The sequence below is a fragment of the Hyla sarda genome, chromosome 2 (genome assembly GCF_029499605.1).
Source record: "Hyla sarda isolate aHylSar1 chromosome 2, aHylSar1.hap1, whole genome shotgun sequence".
NCBI classification, from domain to species: domain Eukaryota; kingdom Metazoa; phylum Chordata; class Amphibia; order Anura; family Hylidae; genus Hyla; species Hyla sarda.
The window spans coordinates 289,801,251-289,816,737 of NC_079190.1; the positions used below are offsets into that span (position 1 = coordinate 289,801,251).

The 15,487-nt window shown below is 39.1% G+C and overlaps 1 protein-coding gene across 1 annotated transcript; it reads right to left on the bottom strand.

The window, feature by feature from the left end:
• Positions 1-431: 431 nt before the first annotated feature.
• Positions 432-13,608, bottom strand: LIN28A (lin-28 homolog A). The gene is made up of 4 exons (XM_056560139.1): positions 13,551-13,608; positions 7,337-7,515; positions 2,606-2,790; positions 432-890 (listed from the first exon to the last, which is right to left on the bottom strand). Exons 1-4 carry the CDS (start codon positions 13,606-13,608, stop codon positions 704-706), a joined length of 609 nt encoding a protein of 202 aa, XP_056416114.1. The 3' UTR covers positions 432-703.
• Positions 13,609-15,487: the final 1,879 nt, after the last annotated feature.

Here is a 15,487-nt window from a genome sequence, read left to right on the forward strand (position 1 = left end):
AGAAGCTAGGAACCTTAAGAAATATCTAAGTGGGAGATGACAAGGTAAAGGTTTCAATCATATTTGTCTAAAAAATTAAGTACATGTAATTTAATTCAATAGAAATTCCAGGTGTCCAATATTAGGACTGTAATTACTGGAATACTTGCAGTTCAGTAATATATGGGCTTTTATCAGGACACCTTCAGTACAGCTAGTGTTTGGATTTTAGCAGCACCACTAAAAAGTGGGGTCTCTGTATGCTGTAGGTGTCTTACTGACCAAAGGTGTCAGAGATTTCCCATTGTATAGGACAAGCTTACTGAAAATGAAAGCTTCTGTTTTCTGTAGTACATAGTAAGGGCCCATTCACACTATGTACTCTCCACCCGCAGAAGATAAAGCTAGCAAGCCAGCTTGGAAAATACGTAGTGTGAATTGGCCCTAAGAGTACAACTTGAAACATTTTACAAGAATTTCGATTTTTCTGTCCCACTCTAAGACTATTGCTCAGCCCCAGTTCTGCTCCTGATGCTATGCCAAGTTTACACTATTTCTGTGCTTTGTGTTGTAGATTGTCTAACATTGCCAAACAGCAATATCAAACTCCCTTATGTTACATTAAGTATAAGCCATATCCATCTTGTATTACTTGTTACATATGAGATGATAGTTGTGCAGGAAGACAAAGCAAATAGTGTAAATTTGGCTTAAAGCTTTCCAGCTACTCTGTAGTTGCTGGGCTTGACTCATCAATGGCAGGTTTCTCTTGTAAACTGGCAGGCTGTGCCACTTTCACTGGGCACTGAGCCACCATATGGCTTGTACTCTGGCAGAAGTGGCATTTCTTGGGTTGAGGTGGCAAATTACACTCTTTGGCATGATGATCCAGCCCTCCACAGTTATAGCATCTGTATAGACAAAGTAGTAAATGTAAAAATGACTATACAATTGAAACCATTGCTTAATTGACATGTCTTGTTTCATCTACATTTTGGAAAAAAACATCCTCAGAAATGTTTTAAGCCTAAAAAAACCAAATTCAATTGTGACTTTAGTCCACCCCCGTACACCTTTTACCTCTGACATGGATGAAACACTGCAGTCTAATATTCAGGGTACAGAATTTGTCAGGGAGAATCTTTTACTTTCTGGTCCTGTATAAGGAAGGGGGTTAGGAATGCAAGTGACCTTGGGGAAAACTGTCACAGCTGGTTACTATAGAGAAGGAGAGCGCTCCTAGTGTGATAACGTTTTATAAAAAGGAGATGGAGGAAAGCAAAAATGCTCACCGAGTATAGTTGTACTGCAACCAAGTACAACTATGGTGAAAGCGTGGGATAACCCTTCAACGGGCGAAGATCGGCAGCCGCTCCTGGCAACACAGGTGAAGCACTCAGACGGATCCCTCCAAGGAACAGCCCAGGATAAAAGCAGCGCACAGGACTTCAAAGGTAAAATGGTTTATTTACCCGGCATGCAACGTGTTTCGCTGGACAACCAGCTTCATCAGGCAAGCTGGTTGTCCAGCGAAACGCGCTGCAAGCCGGGTAAATAAACCATTTTACCTTTGAAGTCCTGTGCGCTGCTTTTATCCTGGGCTGTTCCTTGGATGGATCCGTCTGACTACAGCTGGTTACTGTCATCTCTTCTCATGTATGGACTCAAGTGGGGAGTTGTTTTTCTCTAGAACTATGCCCAGGCAGGTGCTAAATAAAGACTAACATATACTTACCGTCCTTGCTGCCCTGCTGCTGCCCTTCTCAAAGAGCTCCCAGTGCCGCTGCACAGTACTTCCAGCATTAGAGTCAGCACTTGCAGTGCCCCCTCAGCCAATCAGGGGCAGCAGTGGTATCCCACCTGCCACTGATTGCATGAGTGGGCAATAACACATGCCGACCACAATCCAGGAAGTTCTGCGCAGCACAACAAGAAGCTTTGGGAGAATGGTTGGGGCAGACGGTAAGTATATGTTTGTAATTGCTTTTTAGCACTTGTCTTTGCATAGTTCCTAAGGTCTTTTCACTTTAATGACCCAAACATTGTCAACTAGGTACTTCGGGATAAGTTCCCACTGGTATATTTTGCTGTAGTCAACAGTGCAGCAGACTACGTTATTGAGTACAGAAAAATAAACCTGAACCAACAGGAAGTTAGTACGGTCGGAAAAAGACATATGTCCATCAAGTTCAACAAGGGAATTGAAGGGTGGGGTGTGGCCTAAACATATTCACTAGCAGACTACGTTTGGGCTATAAATGCCAATTGATAGCTGGGATGCACAGTATTAAAGAATTATTAAAGTATATGCTTATATTTTGTTGCTGGGGGGGGGGGGGGTGTATAAAAAAATAAAGAAAATAAAAATTTTTCCCTGCTTCCAAGATGAGATGTTTTAGCAGAACCCGACCTCTCTGGCCAAGACAGGACACTGCTGTGGTTAGTGATTGGCTGAATCTTGAAAGTAGGGAGAAGCAGTAAGTGGTAGAGGACCAGGAGTTGCTGTTTATTTCTTACCACCCCCAAAAATATTTTAAAAACTATGATATTGGAAAACCCTTTTAACTCTGTGTGAACTCAGTCTAATACACTTATGTTTTTATCAGAAAATTGATATTTCTGTTACCTGTCCCCCTTTGACTTTCTTTTCTGTTGCCCCTTTACTTTGGGTCTCCTCTCACTTCCTATACAAGGAGCACCCTCTGGTCCTGTCACTCGTGTGGATTCCAAGCCCTTTGAAGATTTCTTGAAAGTGAATTCCACACATTCTCCCTCCTTTAGACTGCGGAAACCTTCCATGTGCAGTTTACTCTGTGGGTGGGAAATAAAAAACAATACTTATATCACTAGAAGGTGAGAATAGAAGAAAAAGGAAATGAAACACTGGTGAACCTTAAGGAAGATTGCATAATTATAATAAATAATTAAAACTTTTTAAAATATGTTTATATTATAGTAAATACTGGTAAGACAGATCATAGACATTCAGTAGTAGCCTGCCAAACAACTGTGTGGCTAATAGTTTATATTCACAACTTACATATTAAGGGGACTGCCTCCCAAAAAGCATCTACCAGGGTGGGCCCCAATCCAAGTACAACTGGTTTTCCCAGGGGAAGCTACATCAAGGCATTTCATCTGCAGTGGCCTTCAGCATTACATAACAGCCATTCACAAAAATAACTGGCCATGTAATAGAAGGATGCCTTGAGTCCACTAGAATGGAAGCAGCTCCCTTTTCTCTCTCATAGAGGGCGCTTATATGCTTTAGAAGGGAATAAGAAAAGGGGTGGTCTTTATAAGACTTTTAAGACAAACACTTTAAAAGAGTTTTCCTGTTTTATGCTATTACATCAGATTGATTAGAAATGTAGATATTTCCTCCTCTTTTTTATTTTTATTGCTTATACAGCATTATGACCCAGTCAGAATTTTCTCCAAAATAACACTATCCCCAGCCAAAAACTCCAAGGCTAGATTTCCACACAGGATTTCTTACTGACGTTTTTTGGAAAACTCCCGGCAGTTTTTGAGCCAAAGCCAGAAGTGTATTTAAAAGGAATAGGAAATATAGCGGAAGGATTTATACTTTTCCTTCCTACTGGATTCACTTTTGACTTTGGCTCAAGAACTGCAGTTGTAGTTTAAAAAATGGCAGAAAAAAACCTGTGTGGAAACCTAGCCTTAGGAAAATGGACCCACTTAAGTTTTGCATTTCTGACAACGAATTAGTCTTGAGACTGTTCAAGAATGTTTAAATAAATGGTAGGTGCCCCACAGCTATTCATTTATTATATATAGTGACTTGTAGTTATTGTGGTCAACAATCTATTATATTTTACATTGTCTTAGTTGGGTAAATCTATAATCAAGGGGATTCCCTTGTAGTCTATTTTTGCTAACAAACGTCTCTCCAGGTGGGGGGTGCTGGGTTTCCCTGCTTATGACAGAGAGAGGATATTCTAACTATCCTTGTAAAAGAACAAAGGGATCTTAGACATGCTATACATTCCCTGCATTCCTAACAAAGTAGGGGGAGGGAAAGTGGTATGGGGGAGGAAGGGGCTTGCTCCAATATGTAGGTAGCCATGTGCTCTATACATTGTTCAGAAGCTTTGGATGCTGTGATAAATACCATGGTATTGAATGGAACACTATTTTACAACATATAGTAAATATATTTAATTTATGAGCTTAGATTTGTTCCTTTTTAAATCTCTGACAACATTTACTAGGAAAATGACAACTTTCCATTTTGCATTTGCAGAGGTATCAGCTATTGCTAGGAAAGTTTTGGCAAATTATTGTTTATTTCTTTTTTGGAGTGCCCTTAGTTTCAGGGCATTGTACATATGATGAGTGGTTTAAATATATGTCATAACACAAACACAAGTACAATGAACATAAACTGTAAATGATAGACCCCCTGCCCACAAGGGCTTACAATCTACAAGCCAAATCTAGCCTTAAATTATATCTCCTCTTCCAACTCAAAACACATGCACCCTTGGCCAAGATAAGTGTGCATATGTATAGGGAAATTCGAATCTGCTTACTGAACAACCATTTTGTCAACAGCTATTTAATATATAGAACTAGCCATAGGCTAGGAATCCACCTACAATAGTTTTTATATCTGGCTACAACAAATCACTGTGATATCGCTAGCCATTGGAATGCATTAAGTAGTTTAAAAACATAATTCTAATTTAGGAGCTTTAAAGGGGTACTCCACTGGAAAACATTTTTTTTTTTTTTAAATCAACTGGCGCCATAAAGATAAACAGATTTGTAAATCACTTCTATTAAAAAATCTTAATCCTTCCAATAGTTATTAGCTTCTGAAGTTGAGCTGTTGTTTTCTGTCTAACTGCTCTCTGATGACTCACGTCCCGGGAGCTGCGCAGTTCCTATGGGGATATTCTCCCATCATGCACAGCTCCCGGGACGTGACATCATCATTGAGCAGTTAGACAGAAAACTTCAGAAGCTAATAACTATTGGAAGGATTAAGATTTTTTAATAGAAGTAATTTACAAATCTGTTTAACTTTCCGGAGCCAGTTGATATATATATAAAAAAAGGTTTTGCCTGGAATACCCCTTTAAACACTAGTAAGGGATAGTGCTTCATAAAACAACTTTACAGATCAATAACATTTTACTGAGGAGTTAACATACACGTAAAACATTGTTTATCTACCACCTTACCAGCCAGTCACTGTAAAATTACAATTTTATTTGGTTCACCATAGGGGCAAGGTCACATGTTTGAAACGGAAAGTGTGCACGAAAAATGAAATGATGCATATTTTTTTTAAATTTATTGGTTACTTTAGTGCAGTGGTCTTCAACCTGCGGACCTCCAGATGTTGTAAAACTACAATTCCCAGCATGCCCGGACAGCCGTTGGCTGTCCGGGCATGCTGGGAGTTGTAGTTTTGCAACATCTGGAGGTCCGCAGGTTGGAGACCACTGCTTTAGTGCTTACCTTTCCTGAACCTGTGCGGCCATGTCCAATGCTGGCTCAACGGAGGGTGAAGGTTCCACAGAGACAACTATGTCGCAGGATAGTATTGAGCAGCCCTTTTTAATGTATTTTGATGCCTTTACATTTTCTTACATTGCTAAGTGTATTTTCCATGTGCAAAATTTCTTGGCGGTGATTTGTGCCAAAAAAAAAACGGGATTTGTGCCAAAATTGCGCCAAAGATTGATTGGCGCAAATGATGAATTACTGACTAAGGTTAAAATCACACACAGGACCGTGTGATTTTGAGAAAGTTGTAAAAATGGACAGTGGAGAAGATGGGCCAAACTTTGGTGCAAAAAGACACTGCGCCAAATTATTGCGCCAAAGTTACGTGAAAAAAAACCACATAAATCCTTTGATAAATACCCCTCATTGTGACCAGTAGATGTTTTAAAATAAATAAATAAAGCAGGGTACAGCTTCCATGACAGATAAATCACAAATTGCATTAATATAAATGATATCTTTTACACAACCTTACTCATTGTGGTCAATTTGGGGCCATGTTTACTTTAGTGCATGCCACTGCATCCTATCTGTGGATCTGGTGAATACAATGTCATTTTGAACTTATCTTCCGCTTTCTGAATGTCTTATCTTAATCCATGTCCTGCTTACACAGGAGATATTGGGATAGGAAATATGGTGCTCTGTGGTCGGAGAAGAAAACCATCAGAGCTTTGATGTTGGGAATGTTAGTGGCCACAATAAGGAAATTGGACATTTAGGACAATAAAAAGAAATATGCCCAGTATGCCACCCACACAGTACCAACATTTCTTGAGACTGCATAGGTAAAGGTTACAAAGAATCCACTTCTCAAAGCTCATCCAAGAATATTCATTCTGGCATCTGCTGGAGGTGTCTTTCAGTAAGGTTATATTTAAGATATTTCCAACTTAAATAAAAACTTCCATATAATTAATAATCTAAATTTTTTCTCCACATTGCTTATCTAAATTCTAGTGTTTAAACTCTACACTGGATTTCAGTGCTAATTGAAAGTCATATATGCTCATGTGGAGCATGTTGATAGATGTTGTGTAACAAGATAATTCAGAATACCCAAGAGATCTCTGGACAGTCCTCACTCACATTTTTGTTTTAAAGGGGTTATCCAAGAAAAAACTTTTTTTTTTTCAACTGGCTCCAGAAAGTTAAACAGATTTGTAAATTACTTCTATTAAAAAATCTTAATCCTTTCAGTACTTATGAGCTTCTGAAGTTAAGGTTGTTCTTTTCTGTCTAAGTGCTCTCTGATGACATGTGTCTCGGGAACCGGACAGTTTAGAAGCAAATCCCCATAGCAAACCTCTTCTAAACTGGGCAGTTCCCGAGACACGTGTCATCAGAGAGCACTTAGACAGAAAAGAACAACCTTAACTTCAGAAGCTCATAAGTACTGAAAGGATTAAGATTTTTTAATAGAAGTAATTTACAAATCTGTTTAACTTTCTGGAGCCAGTTGATATATAAAAAAAAGTTTTTTTCCTGGATAACCCCTTTAAACAATCAAGCTATTTTTATCTAGCACTTCAGAGGCTTGGTGAGTAGTCGAAATATTGGAACCAAGGTATAAAACAATAGGCTTTGTAAATGACCCATCAGTGAATTTTTCATTTTGAGTGGGGCAGGCCTATTACCAGCAAACATAAAAGGAAAATATACAAACAATATAAAGCCGTTTTTGCTGGTCAGATTAAAAAAACTAAGGCCCCAATGTTGCAAAGGTTAGATTTGATTGTTACTGTTTAGAATATAGTTTAGTAACACTAAAGCCATTTTGTAAAAATGAATATATTTCTTAGAAAATAAAGCCTCAAACCTGATGCACAAAGACATCTACAGGAGTCTCCAGATCAACGTCTTCTTTCTTGGTCATTGTAAGGAAGCCAAAGCCCATTCTAACGTTGAACCATTTGCATACTCCAGATCCATGAAAGACATTTGATTCCACTGGCTGGAGTGGGTCTGAGGTATCACTAAGAGGCTTGGAGAGCCCACCTGTAATGTGATGTAAGAACAAACAGTTAATATATATTTTTTTTTTACGGCTGTAATAAGTTACCTGCAATGAAAAAAAGCAGTGAATAAAAAAGCAATAAGTGATACTTAGGCTAGGCCTACATTGCAACTTTTTGTAGCGCTGCTGTTTGATTTCAACTATTGCGGGCCACAAGATTGCATACAATGTATTCCTGTAAACTGCAGCTGTAGCTCCATAATTAAAAGGGTTTTTCCACAGGATAGGGGATAACTATCGGATCCCGGGGGTTACAACCTCTGGGGCCCCCCACAATATTGAGAATGAGGACCTGAATCTACAAATGAGTGGTAGATCCCACATGCACTTCAATCATTCTCTATGGATAATACAAAGACAGCCGAATGCTGTACTCAGCTATCTCCTCCAGCTCCCATAGAGGGTCAACGGAGCAGCAGCACGCATAGGATAGAAGATAACTTTTCCCATTGGGACCCCCCCCCCCCCCCCTTCTAACATCTAATGCTACAAACTGGTAGCAAAACCCTAGCTTTAGATACAATAGTTGACAAAACTGTGTAAATGTATGACTAATTGCAAGTAAGAATTGTCTTTCAATATTTCTAGGTAAAAAATATGGTGAGGATGAAAAAAAGTATCAATATACACATTTATGTAAAATATTGTTTCATATATAACTATGTGAAATAAAAAAAAGGTTAGAAAGAAGTATTGGGTAAGGCTACAGTCAAATAAGCAGCATTGTTTTCATTATCCTGTCATAGGAGCAGAACCACCAAAAAAAAGATGGTGCCAGATCCAATGCCAGATATTGGCTGTGCCCAATGCAGTGGAGCACTGGGGGGTTCCAATTGTCTGGATACCCCTGTGTTAGTAGCTGAAACTTTTTTTTTTTTTTTAAGCATTGCATTTCCCTTACAATCAATATGGCATCTGACGGATGAGATGATAATAAGATGCCACACTGTGGATAGGATGTACACTGTGCTGTGGCCTTGCTGTTATAACAATGGCAGTACTGGCACTGCTGCTATGCCATCCAACCCTCAGTGTAGCTGCCATTGTAGCAGTGTTTCTTTGATGTAGATACCATAGTAGTAGAGCATATTATTTACTGTCTCCCAATGTATTATGAGCGATCAATAAGTGATGGCAGCAAAGGCTGCAGGACGATATAGCAATCACTCGTGTAGCCCCCCCCCCCCCCCCCACACACAGTACTTGAGTCTTGTAATAGACTCTGTAAACAAGCACAGATCTACGAGATTGGCAGCAAACATCAGGCTACAATAGCCCTGAACACAGCAGAAGAATATTTGATGGAGGAGAACAATTTTTTTCTGTCTGGGCGTTTTTTTCGTTGTAATTGAAATGATCCACAGAATACAGTTAACATGGCATTTTACTTTACAGTGAAAAAATGATTGCGCCCATAAAGTTCCGCAATTGTGTTTTTTCTTTTTTGTTTCACCACACAAATCCCTTCTTGCTGGTTTCAATCTACATTAAATTTAATGGTGCCAATAAAAAGTACAACCTGTTCCGCAAAGTAATAAGCCCCCATATAACTCTGTCAATGGAAAAATAAAAACAAGGTGAAAGAAACATAAGCAAAAAATCACTGTAACAGAAATGAGGTAAAAATAAAGTTTGAAACCCCCCTTGAATTGACTTTAATAGGGTTTGTTAGGTTTTTGTAACGGTGTCCATCATTTTACCAGACCAAATAGCGCAGCATGCTGTGCTACTTTATCAGAGATATTTGGCAAATAGTGTTGCTCGCGAATATTCGCAATGCGAATTTTATTCGCAAATATCCGCAAATATAGCACTATATATTCGTAATTCCGAATATTCGTTACTTATTTATTTTTTTTCTCACAGTACACATCACAGTGATCATCCCTCTCTGCTTCCAGCTTGTGTGGTGTAAAGAAGGCTCTAATACTACTGTGTGAGACTGGCGCGCAAATTTTCGCATATGCTAATTTTTGAATATACAATTTTTCGCATACACGAATTTTCGCATATGCGAAAATAAAATGAGAATATTATGAATATGTGAATTTTGCGAATATATGACGAATATTCATCCATATATTCGCGAATATTCGTGAATTCGAATATGGCCTATGCCGCTCAACACTATTGGCAAAAAGGGACCTCTGAGGAAGATGTAAATGGCAGGAATAGAATGGCTGATTGATGAACTTGTCTATGACTCCCACAAGACAAGTGCATTCTTAATTTTGAAATTATGCCTTAAAAAAAAGACGTATCATGTAAAAAAAACGTATCCCCTATCCAAAGGATAGGGGTTAAGTTGTAGATGGGGGGTTCCGAGTACTGGGGCCACCCACGATCTCCTGTTTGGAGCCCCAGCTCTCCTTCACAGCGGCGTATCATGACCCTCGCCTGAAGCGGGGGCCACCACACTCCCTCTATATAGCTCTATGGGAGGGCCAAAGATTGCTGAACAGCTCTCGCATAGATCTATATGGGGGGGGGGCATGGCAGCCCCCACTTTAGGCGGGGGTCCAAACAGGAGATCGCGGGGGCCCCAGCGCTTGATCTTAAACTTATCACCTAAGTTTTTTCATAAATGGTACCACTGTTAGGCCTCACACACTGTAGAGCCATATGTTAAGAGGCTTTTCAAAGGAATATGGGGAGATTTATCAAAACCTGTGTAGAGGAAGATTGGTGCAGTTGCCCATTGCAACCAATCAAATTGCTTCCTTTATTAAGAAAAGACATCTAATTGGTTGCTATGGGAAACGTTTGCTCTACACAGGTCTTGATAAATCTAGCAGGTTCTCTACCATTATTACTGTGTGCAGTAGAGATTTATGCAGCATCCTATATAGTACGTTTATTCTTCTCGAGAAGTAATGCTTTTATTGGAGACTATATATGCTAAATGACATCTAACAAAGCATGCCATGATCTGTTCTATCCAGTTCTATCCTGCTACAGTACGGCTTTATAAAAACTTGCGCCATGATGGATCTTGGCCAGAATTTACATTGCTACATGTACCTTCCTATACGTTTAATAAAGTGCACTTTATACACAGGTTCTGTAGCCTTTCCCTGCAGTCAATACTAGTTTATATCAATATGTATGGCATGTGAGGCCATTGATTGGCTGTAGCGGTCACATGCCAGTGTAGAACATTCTCAATGGTAGCCTGTAGATCACCAGAGAATCTGCTCTGGATCAGCAGTAGAATGAAAGGGTGAGTGATGTTTTATAAAAACATTAGCATTATTTTATTTATTTCTTTCATACTCTGAGACAACCCCTTTGGCTGTTTTAAAAAGAATGCAAAGGCAGTTGAATGTCTGCTTTCACCCAGATAAATCCACAGTGGCAAATACAATGGGGAAAATCTGCAATAAGGGTACTTTCACATGGGCGGATTACCTGCAGAATTTCGGATCCGCAGCGGATTTTGCTACCATTGACTTCATTGGCCCTGAAGGAAAATCTGCAAATCTGCCTCTGTTGCGGATTTTCAACTGACTGATTGAAATCAATGGTAGCAAAATCTGCTGTGAATATTCCGCAGCAAATACGCTGCAGAAACTCTGCAGGTAATCCGCCCATGTGAACGTACCCTAAAGCTGCAGCAGATCCACAACATAAAATTACATGCAATGGATTTAAAAACGGCACCACAGGTCAAGTTCTAAAAAACGTATTCATAGTAGTAGGAGCTGGAGAATATCCTTGTTGTTTTCAACCCATGAGAAAACACCCTGGAAGTCAAGGGATGATAATACAGAGGATTTATTGGTATGTTCATTGGCTAAGCACTGTGATCGTGCAGCCCCCAAGGATGAAAGCATACAATCTGGTTGCATTGTAGTTGCATTGCATTCAATACTGCAATTAAATTCTTCCATTATTTACTATTGGAAACTGATTTGATGCAGTTAGAAACTGTAATGCAACATGATCATGTTTTCACCCTAAAGCTAGGGTCACATGTTGCACTTTGCTGCCTATTTTGCGGCTGCATGCTTTCCTACCCATTGAAGGTACGTTCACACGGGTGGATTACATGCAGAATTTCCGCAGCATATTTACTGCAGAAAATCCACTGTGGATTTTGCTACCATTGACTTCAATGGGTCACCAGAAAATCCGCAATAGAGGCAGGTTTGCAGATTTTCCTTCGGACCCATTGAAGGCAATGGTAGCAAAATCCGCTGCGGATTTTCCGCAGCAAATACGCTGTGGAAATTCTGCAGGTAATCCACCAGTTTGGACGTACCCTGTAGTATTAAAATCCGCTGCAGAAAATATACAGCAAAATATGGCACGTGTGACCCCACCCTGAAAATCATTGCTGGTCAGTCACACATCTTCCTGTGTGGGGCTGACAATGATGCATGTGAAGCACCACATGCATGATTCACCGATTGTTCACGCAGCCATGGCCACACAATCATTGAGCTATGTAACAGACTCATATATCAGGGCCCTACCTATATAAAAGGACCTTGAGGGCTAGTTCACACTGAGGAAATTCAGGTGAAATCCGCAAGAAATGCATTGCTTATTCCTCATTAAATTCTCTGCAGATTCCGCCTTGAATCAGATTTCCGCAACATTGATTTCTGCATGGAAATTTCCAACACAAATTCTGTTAGAAGAATCCGCAAGTAAAACCCAAATGAAGTCAATGGGATTTAGAATTTCTGCCCCAGATAAGTGCCAATTCTGCCTCATTTCTGCTTTATTTGACCATAGAGCAGAGAGAGAATTTCTGTAAGGACATTTCACCAAGGAAATTTCCTGATTCCAATTCCAGCAAATAAAAATTGGAGCATATGTTATGTCTATGGCTATCATGTAGACTGGTACTAAATCATAGATCAACAGTAAAGATACTAATAGCTATTCCCTATGATATACCTATTATAGGAGAAGCTAGACCACTTTTTCCCAACCAGTGTGCCTCCAGCTGTTGCAAAACTACAACTTTGGCTGTCTGGGCGTGCTGGAAAATGTAGTTTTGCAACAGCTGGAGGCACACTGGTTGGGAAGTACTGGTCTAGACAATTCAAGGGAAATTATTCAGATTAAATCGATTCTTCATCTTAAATAGCAGATATAATACAGATTAAATGTGACTTTCAGTCTTGCCAAAGCTTCTAAATTCAAAGCATTATGAGCAAATATGTTATTTTGGACTATTTTATCACTTTCATATAATACTGTAAACCATAACATCTGGTTGCTCTGAAGGATCCATTGTCTTACATAAGATCTATTCTCTAGAATAATATGATCATATCATATTCTGGGTTCACTTTCCAGACAAATCATACCCTGATGATGTCAAGTCTCAAAGGATTGTGAGCATCCCTGCATATACTAGAACAGACCCATAAGTGGTCCTCCCCATGTGTACAGAGGTCCTCTACCCGCAGCCAGCAAAGCTGTGATACTTTGTATCAACCACTACAGATCCAATCCCCAGATCGAAACAGAAACAGACAGATGGATTTCTTTCAATGAAAACAGTAAAAAGACGGCAAAGATCACAAGACTGGCTGTAAAGTATAGTACCAGCACTTCAATAATAACCACTACACATCCCCCGACTCCATACAGTACACAGTCAAAACCAAGTCCCGACTCAAATGTACTCTAGCCCCCCCAAAAATACAAAATGTCTTGATCACCTGTGAGCTCCTGGTTGGCGACAGATCCCATCTTTCCGAACCCTTCTGAAGCTATATGGGATCCCTTGTCCTAGCAGACGGTCCGTGGCCTTGAGTTTAGCAAGAACCTTTAGTATCTCCAACCACCCACCCTCCCCCAAAAGTAGAAAGGAGATTAAACGCGCAGAAGGGGGAAATAAGGTTTGCTACATCTTTACTAGACAATAGCGATGGGAGGGCAGTTGCCTTTGAAAAGATCCCAAATTTTGCAAGACAATTGAAGACCAACAGGCAAAGACCCCCCATTCACTCCTCCTCCTCCTCCTTACCAACACGCTTTCAAATTTGAGCAAAATCACCTTTCGGATGAAATGCCAAGAACCGCCCAACCCCCTCAATCCCATCACCTTCTGCCATGTTGAGCCCAAAGGTTAAATAGTTGTCTTCTATCAGAGGTCACGCAAAGCTCCCACGTAGGTCCACATGACTAAATCTTGTCATATTGTCACATCACATGCTCCTGACCAAAAAAGAGTATGGAGCCACACTTCTCCCTGGAAAGGATAGTAATTTGTGGCTTGGGGTACCACCACTGTCCAATCAGCGCCAGAGACCACCTGTCAGGAAATGAATGACTACCACACTTTGGCACACTACTAAGACCTCCCCTATGAACCCCACCTCCCTGGACAAATGTAGCTGAAAGATGACCAGTCAGGGGTTGAGCTGACCTGGAGTGATTTCCCAATTCCATCTCCTCTTATTCCACCCCTTCCCCCCAGAGCACAGGGGAGGGAGGGGGTAATGGGAACATTTGAGAAGAATTTATGGTCTCTTAATTTTTGTAGAGGTATTTTAGATTTTGGGATCTTTGTATTTTATATTTGCCCATTATTGAGTAATGGGGTCGTTATGCAGTAGGCTGAGATGATGCATGTAAGGTATATAAGTGCTTAGGTATATAGGTATATAAGTGCTTAGGTATATAGGTATATAAGTGCTTAGGTATATAGGTATATAAGTGCTTAGGTATATAGGTATATAAGTGCTTAGGTATATAGGTATATAAGTGCTTAGGTATATAGGTATATAAGTGCTTAGGTATATAGGTATATAAGTGCTTAGGTATATAGGTATATAAGTGCTTAGGTATATAGGTATATAAGTGCTTAGGTATATAGGTATATAAGTGCTTAGGTATATAGGTATATAGGTATATAAGTGCTTAGGTATATAGGTATATAGGTATATAGGTATATAAGTGCTTAGGTATATAGGTATATAAGTGCTTAGGTATATAGGTATATAGGTATATAAGTGCTTAGGTATATAGGTATATAAGTGCTTAGGTATATAGGTATATAGGTATATAAGTGCTTAGGTATATAGGTATATAAGTGCTTAGGTATATAGGTATATAAGTGCTTAGGTATATAGGTATATAAGTGCTTAGGTATATAGGTATATAAGTGCTTAGGTATATAGGTATATAAGTGCTTAGGTATATAGGTATATAAGTGCTTAGGTATATAGGTATATAAGTGCTTAGGTATATAGGTATATAAGTGCTTAGGTATATAGGTATATAAGTGCTTAGGTATATAGGTATATAAGTGCTTGGGTATATAGGTATATAAGTGCTTAGGTATATAGGTATATAAGTGCTTGGGTATATAGGTATATAAGTGCTTAGGTATATAGGTATATAGGTATATAAGTGCTTAGGTATATAGGTATATAGGTATATAAGTGCTTAGGTATATAGGTATATAAGTGCTTGGGTATATAGGTATATAAGTGCTTAGGTATATAGGTATATAAGTGCTTAGGTATATAGGTATATTAGTGCTTAGGTATATAGGTATATAAGTGCTTAGGTATATAGGTATATAAGTGCTTAGGTATATAGGTATATAGGTATATAAGTGCTTAGGTATATAGGTATATAGGTATATAGGTATATAAGTGCTTAGGTATATAGGTATATAAGTGCTTAGGTATATAGGTATATAGGTATATAAGTGCTTAGGTATATAGGTATATAAGTGCTTAGGTATATAGGTATATAGGTATATAAGTGCTTAGGTATATAGGTATATAAGTGCTTAGGTATATAGGTATATAAGTGCTTAGGTATATAGGTATATAAGTGCTTAGGTATATAGGTATATAAGTGCTTAGGAATCCTTAATGGGTTTTTTGCACTGAAGAAGCCATGCATTTGTAGGGTTTGATCCCCTTTTTCTCATTCTGTACAATAGTTTGTGTTAATTTCCTATGTACATTATGCTTGAAG